Source organism: Acyrthosiphon pisum, chromosome A2, assembly GCF_005508785.2.
Source record: "Acyrthosiphon pisum isolate AL4f chromosome A2, pea_aphid_22Mar2018_4r6ur, whole genome shotgun sequence".
In the NCBI taxonomy this organism is placed as follows: Eukaryota; Metazoa; Arthropoda; class Insecta; order Hemiptera; family Aphididae; genus Acyrthosiphon; species Acyrthosiphon pisum.
Window position 1 is genome coordinate 115,613,043 of NC_042495.1, and position 12,512 is coordinate 115,625,554.

Genomic DNA, 12,512 nt, shown 5'->3' on the forward strand with positions numbered 1-12,512 from the left:
ACATTGCCGCCTCTACTAATTTTATATAGGTAATATATTTTTAGATAAGTTGTAAACTCATAAGTGGCAAGTGGCTTTTAAATGAATTGTAATAAATATAAATTTACATTATTATTTAAAATATTGATTCACCAATACTTTATACCAAATGCTATATTATGTATTAATATTTAATATACAGGGTGTATCAGGAAGACCTGTATATGAAATAACTTTTGTTGTAATCAATACTAAATTTTTTTTTATACATATAACTTAGTCACTTACACCACACGTATAATATAAAAATAATAATCTTTATTTTTAATTCTGAAAATAAAAATTTTTAAATTTGTAAATCTTTTAAATATTGGTTTATTTATTAGAATCTTTTAAAATATCAATATTTTTTTGATTAAATTAATTTGGAACATAATAATGTTTTTCAAAATATCATTTTTGGGAATTTTCTGACATGAGTATATTCCCATAGAAGAATAATATTTCTTAAAGTATTTACCAATCAGTAATCATATAATTTTCACAATTGTCATGTCTTCCTGTTACAGTCTGTATTGTAAAACCAGAATGAACGTTACAAGAGAAATAACATAAAATACAAAAATACATAATAGATAATATGTATTTAATAGCATTTTGTTTTGTATTAGCACACTAAGATCCGTTCTTACAATGTCCAGTTAAAATTTACTGATATTATTTTTATTACCAGCCAAAATTTGCTGGTAATAAAATCTTTTATTGGTCGGTTAGCGTTAACCAACACTTTACCGGACATTGTAAGAACAACCCTAACATGAACACATGATAATGGTTGACACGTAAAATAATTACACAAAATAATATTTGAATCGTTTATTTCAAAAATAATAAAATTATATAAAAAAAAACAATAATACATATTATATACATAATTAAGTCAATTAAACTTGCCAATTGTTTAACACTTATTTTATTTCCATCCACACCATATTTTGTTCAATGAAGAAGTACACATTTTTTATTAAAACTATTGTTCTTTTTCAACTCTAGATAATTTAAAATATTACAAATATTAATTTCCCCATAAGTTAAAATGTACCCCCATAAATAGATTTTTAATCAAATATTATTATTGAAATATTTATAGGTGGTATAAATAAAAATATAATGAAGCAAATAATTTAAATATTCAGGATGTCTCAAATTAATTAAATTTGATGCTTAGTATAAAAATGTATATCTCATATTAATTTGAAAATAATATATTTAGTTTTAATAGAGACAAATTGTTTAGGTAAAAATAAAACGAAATTGTTACAACCTTGTAAAAAGATTTTATGATTTAGAGTTAAAGTAATAAGAAGAACATAGACTATTTTACAACAAATCCAATATTCCTAAAAACTGTTTTCCAGAAAACCCACCTACTAATTCACACATTTAAGTTAAAATTACAAATATCTCAGTATTATTTTATTTTTATGGGCTAAATTATCATTTACCTAACAACAAGGCACTGTTCCATGCGCCACATACTACTTTGACGATTTTCCTTACATTGCATTTAAGCAATGGTGATAAATTACTCAAATTAATCATTCGGTCACAAGTTAATTGGTATGTCTCAATACCAAGCTGTTTGTGAGCATTCCACCCACAACCCCAAAGTATATTGTTCTTAGATAGAACCATTGAATGTCTTGCCCCCAAACTCACTTGTTCAATATCTGTCTCTTCTGGCCAATTAATCAGTACTGGTTCTGGAGCCATTATTATACCACCACTTTCTGTAAAAATGTTATAAATTAATTTTAACTTTTAAAATACATTAAAAACACCCAACATGATATTTCACCTGTTATAATTATTTTGAATACCCTTATTAGTGCCGTAAACCAAATAAAGTCATACAAAACATTCAACCTTAAATTAGTTGATAATTAGTAACAATATCAGATAGTAAAATGCTAAAAATAGTCTAATTATAATGTTTAAATAAATAATAAACAGTATATTATTTCCTAAAAATGGTCAAATACTTAATTATTTCAACATCAATTATTAAGATTTTAGCTGTGAAAATATGCATTACATAACCACATTTTAGCTGATGATTTGAGCCACTGCCACAATATTATTACACATTATAATTGATTGACTAAATAATATTATATATTATTTTATATTCAAAGTACAGTTATTAATTTTTATTCTTACAATTTAATTAGTATAAATCTAGTACCTGGGGAATTTGAAATTCCTAGTTGCCCAGAATGATTCCAGCCCCACATGTATAGATCATTATACTCTGTAATTGCAGCAGTATGCCAACCGCCAGCAGAAGTATTAATCACTCGAATACCATCTAAAGATTTTAAAAGCCGTGGATAATCTTCTTCAATTAATTCACCATGACCTAATTGACCTCGGCTGCAAGTATTTTTGTAAATTTTAAAATCTTTAATATACTTATTTTTATAATATAGGTATAATTGCTTGCTAAATTTGATACAGTATAGAGTGCAATAAAACACAAAATATTAATCCTTACGTGTTAAAAATGTCTTACCTACTGGATCCTTGTGTATATAAGCAACCAGTTTCCATTAAAATAACAATATGTTCAAAGCCACACACTACTTGAGTGACTTTGAATTTTGAATCGAATATTTTAGTAGGAATTGAATAAATTTCTAAAATAAAAACAACTTATTATCAAATTTATAAGAAACAATTTTGAAATTAATAAATACCATTATGTGTAACTGCTAGATGAATTGTATCACTACAGCATACATAATTTATAGATTGTTGGTTTTGATTTTTGGATACAGAGACTTGCTTTTCACTTTGTAATATTGAAGTAATATCTTTCCACTTGCCATTACATTTTGAATACGACCAACATTTGCCAATTGAATCAATAGCTAATATCTTTGATTCAGATGAAGAAATCTAAACATATTGATGACATAGTATAATTTAAATTAAATATTCAAAACTAATAAGTATTAATGTCTTACAGATTTAAAAGGACCATATCCTAAATCATCCAATACTTCAAAATTGATAATTTTTTTGTTGATGAGGCCACTTGCAACAATTATACCAGAACCTTCAATTAAGCATATACAATGTTCATGAATAAAAATAATAAAATTAATAATACAATTGAATACTTGTCAAAATAGAAGCAGTACTCCAAGAAAAAGCCACTTGTAGAATTTCACCATAATCTCCATTGTCACCATGAGCATGAAAATCCAAGTTGACGTTCGATTCAATGTTCAATTGGTTGAACCCGTTAAATCCACACCAAAACATACCCATGATGCTGTTTAAATATGAATCTAAGTCTGTTGTTGTATTGCAAGACATTACAATATAACAGAACATAAAATAATTTACTATTTTACAAAAAAAAAATGAATTTTATATGACTGGCATTTTGTTCATTTTTTGTTTTTTTTTATTTATAATTTTTTTTGTTTTTTTTTTAAAATTTTTTTTGTATGTATATTTAATATATTTATTTATATATATGTATATATTTTTATTTGAAGATTTATATCATATGAACACATGGGTAATTAGGCAACAGTTGGATGAAGAAGCCTAATTTTTTTCTGATCACTTTCTTCACTTTCATCATCAGCACAACATTTATTTGATACTGGACTATTCAAGGAATCGCCCGATTCGATAGTGGAATGTCTGGCATCAGTTAGTAATAGAGATTCTTTTCCAATATTAATATTTTCTTTGGTTTCATTTTCAGTTAATAAAGAATGATTTTCTTTTGCGGTTGACAGAAGAGTATTAACTAGGTTATTCGATTTATTTTCAGATGATGGACTTCTATGAGATTCTACAGATCCCAAGACAAAAATGTCATCATTCGACAATAGGTTTTTTTTTATGATATTATCATCAGTTTCATCTTCAATGCCACGTTTTCTAGATGTAGGACTCTTTTGTGATTCTTCCACTAATTCTGACACAGAATGTCTACCCTCGGTCGATAATCGTGCAATAATTTTACTACCAACAGTATTTGGAATAGCTTTTTCTTTTTTTAACTCATCAGGTACATAATCTCTCAAGTCTTTTCTTTTTAAATGATTAACTTGTATATCCATTCCAGCTTTGAAAATAGTATGAGCTCTACTTTTCACCAATAGACAGAAATCACGGATATGAGTACTAAAATCCAAATTAACCACTGTCCCGTTAGACTTAGATATTTCTAGACCAACAAACCAAACTGATGATGGCCTTCCTTGTGATTTATCATAAGGTAGTACAAACTGGTCAGGATTTAAATGAGATCTTTGGACACATTCAATTTCTTCTAAAGATGTGGGCAAAAAACGAAGTCTTGATTCAACTAACCCCCTCCATTCAAGTAATTCTTCATCACAGTTTGCAAACACAGTTATTGCCAAAAAATATCTGTATTTTGTGAAAAATTTAGATGGTTGAAAAATTTTTGACCAACTAGATTCTCCAGTTAAAATTTCTCCCATAATGTCTAGACTTGTTTTAAATTCATCTTGTATTATGGCTAGTGTGGAATGAGAAACATTAAAAGTTGAATTTTGTTGAGGATAAACTGGAGTTATAATAGGCATAACATGATTACGATCCGCCATATTTACTCTTGGGTCCCAAACTGGATATCCGAGATCCATAAAATATGATGGTTTTAATAAGACAGGCTGAGGCCATTGCCACTTAGAAAATATTAAAAAAAACTTGTGTATCAAAGTTGCTGGTGCTGCATTTGGATATAACTGACATACTCTTGCTACTAACATTGCCCAAGAAACCCCTCCAAGGTATCCTAAAGCATTTGAGTAAACTCTATGACGTTTAGCCCACAATTTTATTGCAATTAATGTTTTCTTGAACGATTCTCGATTTGGAACTAATCGTAAAATAGAATCTGTAACACGACATCCATTTAAACTTCGCACACATTTTGGATTCAAATTCCTCAGCAGATCATCCTGTTGCAAATCAGTATCTTCGTGTACTTCTTTTAAAGCAAGACGCGCAAACAACATATCAATTTCAATGCCTTGTATTATCATTTTGATTACAGGAACAAAAGCTTCTTCAACAGCTCGAACATTGTTTATACTAGGATTTTCTTTTAACTTATTATAAAATGTTGCAAAGTAATCAGTTCTGGTTATATGCCTTGGGACAATGACAATGGCATCAATATCAGCACCTTTATGATAAACGCCAAGACGATAGGATCCAAATGTGCATACTAATCCTCCAACATTTTCAGCAGTTATTTCGGGTAAATTTCTTTCCATACTAACTTCACGTATCCACTCTTTAGCCAAATTATTAAGCATTGATAATACTTCAAGCCTTTGAGATAAATCTTCATCGGTAGTAATAACTTTTTCTCTTGAAAGAGCATCATCTAATGATTTTGTTAACTGTATATCAATGTCTGTCGGAAGAGCATCACTTATTGCCGATGTCATTCCATACATTTTAAAGGGTTTATAGGAATACTCTATTTAAAAATAAAAATAACTATATTAATAGTTTAAATTACCAGTTACTATATAAAATAAATTCTTGATTTACAATATCTATTACAAATTACGGTCATAAAAAAAAATCAGTCTATAACATAATTTAAAATAAAAATGTAACAGTTATTTAGACACTAGATACCTATATTTTATTCACGATCTCTGGGACATGCTGGTTTTTGATACTTATTTTTATCTGATTGAATAAAGTGTATCTTGATTAAGTCCTAAAATAAAAATAAAAAATAGATAATAACATTAAATTTGTTAATATTATTTAAAGATTATAAAATAAAATAGTGCATTATTTTATAAATACCAATAAACCTAAATGTACATAATTTTGTTTTTTTGTGTATAATCTGTTCAATAAATAAATCTGTTTTACATTAATTATTACGTTTCAGAACAAAACACTCAAACTAAGGCTCGGTACATTAGTTGCTTATTTATCTGTATGATTTTGATTTATTACAAATCAAAGTAGAGTTCATTCTATACAATGACTACAATAAAAACAAAAATTTTAAATGCATGTACCTATTCTCAAAGTGATAGAAAAAAAGTGTATTCCGGCCACCAAAAATTCTGACTTTGCTATGCCTAGTTATATCCTTTAAAACAAAAAAAAAGGAGAAATAAAAGTTTCTTGTACAGAAGTTTTTTTTCTTCATCGTCAAAATTTTGGTGGAAATACTCTAAGTCGCAAACTTTAAAATGTAAAATGTTTTAATTTTGAAAATAAGACCGACAAATTTTTATTGTACCATTATTAACTTGTTAAAATACTATAGTTCTATAAAAAAATCCTTGGGAGCTAAACTACATTAATGCCTAGAATTACAATCAATAGTATCGCATATTGTAATAATAAGATAAATTTGACCAAGCTCTATTTACTGTTTAATGTAAGTACCTATATTAATTTATTAATTGATTGACTTTTTATACCTACTATAATTTTTTTTTTTTTTTAATAAGTAGTTGTAACTAGAAATGTTCTGAGTAGAAAATCTGGTACTAAGCCGGGTACCGAGTACTGGCAGAGTAAAATTGTTTGTACTAACCGGGTATCGAGTATTGGCCGAGTAAAAATTTTTAACACTACTTATTCTAGTATTAAAGTATCAACTAACTTGTTACTTTACCGGACCCTTTTTTTTTTGCAATTTTTTTTTAGACTTATGCAGGTAGTTGTTAATTAAAGTAACACATTTATAGTGGCTCCGGTCGCCACACTCAAGGGACCTTCCTTCGCCTACCGACTCCGGTCGCTATACTCGATGACCAGTAATAAAAGTTTATAGAGGCTCGGCCCCTAACCCCCTCGGGGCTTAAATAGCAAATCAATTGCCATTCAAATTTATACATATTGTTTGCAGCTATAGTCGAAAACCTTGGCTTTAATAAAAAATATAATTAGACATACATGAACACATCAAATACGATTTGAACAGTGAAGATGACAATGCGCCGGCTTATAACATATTCTAAAATTTATAACAAAATTACTAAAATGTTCAATTTTTACTTTTACACTTTTAACTTTTGAGTTTTTGAATGAAACATAGGTTATAGATAATAGTACCATTATTCTGTGCTTTTACCGTGCGTGAAACCCAAATAAAATGAGATAAAACAGAACACCGTGGTAAAAATGATCTGCCCATATCAGTCATATCCAACTGATAAGTCGTTCTCGTTCATATTGACATAATATTATATTCCGATTGATAAATATTATATTATGGCAACATGACAATTGAACCTTATGTACTAAGGCACTAAGCCTATACTACAATTATTATAATAATAGATTAATTGTTTTAGAGTTTTCAGGTAAGAGCGAAAAAAAATTAATATTTGTGCCTAAAAAGGGCAGTAAACTAGTGACGCGCGAATGTGCAAAAATCGTAAAATAGCGAACTTCATTAAACTATTACTTTGAAACTAAGTCCAACCGCCAAATTCTGACTTCACCATCGTTCTCAGTATAGTTAACTACATAAGTCTAAAAAAAAAATTGCAAAAAAAAGGGTGTCCGGTAAAGTAACAAAATATCCACGATTTTAGTAATTCATAGAAGAAAAACATGATTTGTTTATAATCAACTGGCTATTGTAAATCGGTTTAGTTATTCCAATATGTACCAAAATAAATTATAAATCATTACCCTAGAATTTTAGATTTTTACGTTATATTAATTATAAGTATGCATATAATATTTATAAATAGATTAACAGTTTTTGCCATTGGATATGAGTCGAGTAAAAATGTAGATTTCGCTGGGTACCGAGTAGTAGCCGGGTAAAAATGAAGGTATTATGCCGGACACCGAGTAATGGCCGGGTAAAAATGTAGATATTACGCCGGGTGCCGAGTAAGAGCCGAGTCTTAAATATGGTATCGAGTACCCGGAAATTGAGTAATTTCCGGGTACCCGGAACACATCTCTTGTTGCAACCCAGGATAATCTTGGCATTACTTACTTACAGTGTTAACTATAGTTAACCGAACTTCACAAATCAAAAATTAAAGACTTACCTAACACAAATAAAAAATTTTAAAATAAGAGAGGTAGGTATTTCAATATTTTCAATTATTCTTTCTTTTTAAAAGTTGTATATTGACAGAAAATTATGCTTAATAGAAAATAGGTGTTTAAATTAGTAATATAAGTATTAATTTAAATTACCACACATTATAAGAACAGCCCTAAAAATATTATATTAATCAATAAATAGGTAAGCAAAGACAACATATTTTTAGTAGGTACAAAAACATGCATTCAAAATCACATAAATGACATAAATTAACTAATTTTAGTAATGTAATCAAATATTATATAATGTATAAAGTACTATGGTATTCATTTACACTTAACTATGAAATATAATATTAACTAATTCTTGAAAAAAATTATATGGGTTCAATAATCATAAATATTACCCAAATAAATAAGTTTTTAATTTCATTAAAAATACATAAATAGTTTTGAATTTGTTCAAAACAAGGATTTAATTAGCATAGTGTCTAGTGTCTACAATCTACATTCTATATTTCTATACCTCACTTCCTCACTTCACGATTATAAATTATAAACATAATATTAGCACCTGACCTAGGTGTACCGTACACTCGACCGGTGTTTACGAATAATAATGAAGTAATGTGGTACTGAATTCAAGAATATTAATAGGTCGATAATCGATATGGTACCAGTTTAAAATCTCATTCCAAGTAGAACTATAGACGTCACATCACGTAATCACGAATACGAGTTAAATATACCGCTGTTGTTGGCATGTAGTTATTGTGAACAATAATCGTCTTAGTTTACTTGGTACGTCTTAGTACACGAACTACGTAAATCTTATAGGTACCACGCGTCCACGCGACCCCTTTTCGATAAGACGCAGGTAAACTCGCGGGTCACGGACGGCTTTAGATCGTTTTGTGTGGCCAGCGTAGGTACATGCTAATATAAATCTATACAAACAAATGAAAACAACAATGGCAGCACACAAACTAACAAACACACAGTCGACACTACACTATACACGGGCGGAATATTGAAATGAGTAATGACACGAGCACGGCGTTTCGAGAACAAAACACGAGCTCGCATGAAAGGTACTTACATGATACACTGTTCGGCGACCGTCGGATGAACACGAAAACGAAGTACACTGTTGTACACAGCCTATAAGTCTTGTATTCAATCTTTGTTCTATGCCTCGTATATTAAACTACGATCAACACGATAATACCGCTAGAGAAACAAAAAAGTCAAAACTAAAAACTGGAACAACAACAACAATATCAGAATGAAAACAACGGCAAAAACATAAAAAAAAAAAGCGTCCCTGCGCGCCACACGACAACCGGTGGTACGCAATGAACTAAAATATGCGTACACCACAACACCAAAACACTGTGTACTGATTGGCAGACGGTGCGCCGGAGCCGCGACACTGGCCGGCACGTCCACGCGATTCGTTGGGTTTTTCGGAGAGAGAAAAAGAGACGTGGCCGACGTCCTTCCGCACCGCTTCGCAGAACGTTCTTCTTTCTTCTATGGGAAATTGGAAACGGCAAACAAAACGCTTCGTCGGATCACGATAGTGTTTTTATGTACAATACAATAATAATATTATTACTTGCCGAGTAGTTTATGACGACGAGAAAATAAATAAAATATGCAGGTTTCCACGGCCGCTGTTGTAGTAGACACGCCCACGATAACAGTGCGACCGCATACCGTGGTTCTGCGGCGGGCAGACTCCGGAATCGCAAGACGCAGATTCCGGCGAGTTGGAGCCATGCAGCCCGGCATGATTCGTCATATTCCGTGAAATACATATATATATAGGATTGTAGAAAAACAATAATAAATAATATGATTCGAGGTTCTGAGTCTAGTGAATGGTAACCCTGCATAGTCGCTTTTTTTATAACCAAAGAGAATATATATATATAGATATATTATCTATGCATATTAATTTATTATTAATTGATCTGTGATTATTATTTTCATTATTTTTTTTATCTATAAAATTTATATACAAATATACTTTGTTCAGTGTTCTGTGCTACAACAGTCAACAGACTACGATTAAAAAACAATGTTATCATCTGTAATCGTTCAATAGACTAATCGCTAATATTTTTTTTTTTTATGTATTAATTATGTGATTTTAACATTTTACTTAACAATAGAAATACTTTTAAAAACCTTGAATTTTGATTAATCATATTATATGTACGAGTTATTATTTATTATAAATGCGGTCATGATTAGTTTATTTGAATTTCTGACGCTTAAATCAACTGTTCTACGTTTCGTTAATCGAAATTGGTTTGCCTTATGCTGATTAATTTTATTAAAAATAATTTTTCAATATGGGAATGTTATTTGGAAAACCAAAAGTCACTCGTATTACCGACCACGATCGAGCAGTTCTGGTAATAATAATGAATATGTACTCTGGTCTTTGTTTTTTTTTATCTACAATCTACAGCATGTATTAAAATCTACTTGACATTTGTGTACAGTGTTTTTAAGGCTATTAATTAATTTTTTTAGCAAATGAAACAACAGAGAGATACTCTAAAGCGATACCAACAAAGAGTTGAAAAATTACTAGAAAGTGAAAGAGAACTCGCTAAAAGACTACTGTCCGAAAACAAAAGAGAGTATGTCTAAAGTAATGCATTATTAAATTTAAGCCTATGCAAGTATAACATTTTTGAAACTGTTAAAGAAATATTTCTTTAATTAAATGTTTTGATAATGTTACTGAATACTGAGAATATATGTTGAACAAATGAATTTTTAATTGGTTTCAATCAGGGGCGTCATTTCAACTTTTTTTGTTGGTGCCAAAAGTTTGCAGGCCATTCAGATTATTACCAGGACTCGAGGAAAATTTTATTTTAAGGGGGGGAGAAGGGATAAAAACTAGAATATTTGTAAAATGTTTTTAATATGTCACGTTTTAAAAAAAAGTTGATGCAAATGTACACCCTACACCCCCTTCCCCACAATAACGCCCCTGGTTTCAATATAATGTAAAACTAAAAAGTTCATGGTAGCGAATCCAGAAGAGTGATTCAATAGTAGAGGAAAAAATTAACATATCTGTCCAAGAAGGGGGGCATGGCATATCTGTTAGTTACATTATCAATCTCTGCTCTGACTATTTAATAATTATGATGTTCACCATTATAGAAAAGCAAAACTATTGCTGAGAAAAAAGAAATACCAAACAGAACAGCTCGAGCGTACTGAAGCGTCTTTGGACACAATCGAAAAATTAATTCAAGATTTAGAATATACCCAAATAGAAATCAAAGTATTAACTCAAAATATTATTTTACAGTTTCTACAGTATATTTAATTCAATCAATTATGTGTAGGTTATTGAAGGCCTTAAAGTTGGAAACGTAGCCCTCAAAAAGGCGAATGAATTGTTTAATATTGAACACATTGAGCAACTTTTGGATGAAACTAAAGAGGGAATCGATAAACAAAGGGTAATTAATATTATATTTGAACATATTATTTAAATAATTAACTTAATAAAATAAATTTTCAAATAGGAAATAACCGATTTACTTAGTGGCGCCTTGTCATCTGAGGATGAAGAAGCAGTTGAAGCTGAATTAAATGAACTAATTTCTGTAGAGCATCAAAAAGCTATAGATTTGTTACCAACCATACCATCGGATGAATTACCAGTAACTGTTCCAGGTAATTATAAAGTAAAAATATTGTATTTAATACAATATACTTAAATGCATTTTTCATGATTTAGAGACCAAAGAGGAAGACAAATTGCCTACAAAGAAGATCGCGTTAGAAGCTCAATAAAATTAATCATAATATTCGGTTAAATGTTACCGAATTAAAGTAGGAGTCAATTTCTTTTTAACATATTAAAATTTTTATTTTTTGTTATTGTATATTATAATATTAAAAAGTTGTATGTTTGATATACATATTTTTTTTAAAGTTTATTCATTGTTCAATAAGAGTTATATTATAGGAAATTCAAACCTTAGTTATCAACAATTCAATTTTGGTCGTGTTCTAATATAATTTAAATTAATAACGTCAGTGTACACATATTTTACGTTGTTATTACAAAAATCATATCAAGATATTTTTAATTAGTTTATGGTAATTCTTTAGTGTAGGCCTGTTTTAACTTTAAATCCACAGTTAAAAGTTGAATTGTTTTAAAAACTTTTTGAGTCTTACAATACCTAATCCTTTGATATTTAATTTTATGCTAACTGCTGATTGTTTTTTTAAAAAATTTTCCCAAAAGCATTTTCGACAAAGGGGACATAACCAATGTATGCCTCTATTCACATGTCGCCAGTCACCACACACTATAAAGGCACTATGCAAGTTGGCGGTGATTAAATTGTGTCATAATCTGTGCATCCCCTCATGGTTTGCCGTGC

The 12,512-nt window shown here is 29.5% G+C and overlaps 3 protein-coding genes across 4 annotated transcripts; 1 reads left to right on the forward strand and 2 right to left on the reverse strand.

Annotated features, from left to right (window-relative positions):
* Positions 1–840: 840 nt before the first annotated feature.
* On the reverse strand, positions 841–3,407 carry LOC100574942 (RCC1 domain-containing protein 1). 2 transcript variants are annotated; one of them, XR_001679709.2, is made up of 7 exons: positions 3,162–3,407; positions 3,006–3,097; positions 2,736–2,937; positions 2,552–2,675; positions 2,225–2,412; positions 1,838–1,905; positions 1,645–1,769 (listed from the first exon to the last, which is right to left on the reverse strand). XR_001679709.2 is itself a non-coding variant. In XM_003245415.4 (6 exons), the coding sequence occupies exons 1-6, from the start codon at positions 3,376–3,378 to the stop codon at positions 1,477–1,479; spliced, it is 1,116 nt and encodes a 371-aa protein (XP_003245463.1). In that variant the 5' UTR covers positions 3,379–3,407; the 3' UTR covers positions 841–1,476. The 2 variants fall into 2 exon arrangements, 1 of the variants encoding a protein (XP_003245463.1); XM_003245415.4 differs by lacking the exon at positions 1,838–1,905 and having other exon boundaries at positions 841–1,769.
* LOC100166864 (poly(A) polymerase type 3) lies at positions 3,262–9,819 on the reverse strand. The gene is made up of 4 exons (XM_008186225.3): positions 9,458–9,819; positions 9,182–9,312; positions 5,683–5,767; positions 3,262–5,518 (listed from the first exon to the last, which is right to left on the reverse strand). Exon 4 carries the CDS (start codon positions 5,493–5,495, stop codon positions 3,573–3,575), a length of 1,923 nt encoding a protein of 640 aa, XP_008184447.1. The 5' UTR covers positions 5,496–5,518; positions 5,683–5,767; positions 9,182–9,312; positions 9,458–9,819; the 3' UTR covers positions 3,262–3,572.
* Positions 9,820–10,048: 229 nt separating this feature from the next.
* Positions 10,049–12,035, forward strand: LOC100168253 (charged multivesicular body protein 6-A). Its single transcript, NM_001293381.1, is given in 6 exon segments — positions 10,049–10,505; positions 10,627–10,736; positions 11,272–11,395; positions 11,460–11,576; positions 11,643–11,793; positions 11,858–12,035. Coding segments are annotated over 6 exon segments (621 nt in total). The 5' UTR covers positions 10,049–10,442; the 3' UTR covers positions 11,914–12,035.
* Positions 12,036–12,512: the final 477 nt, after the last annotated feature.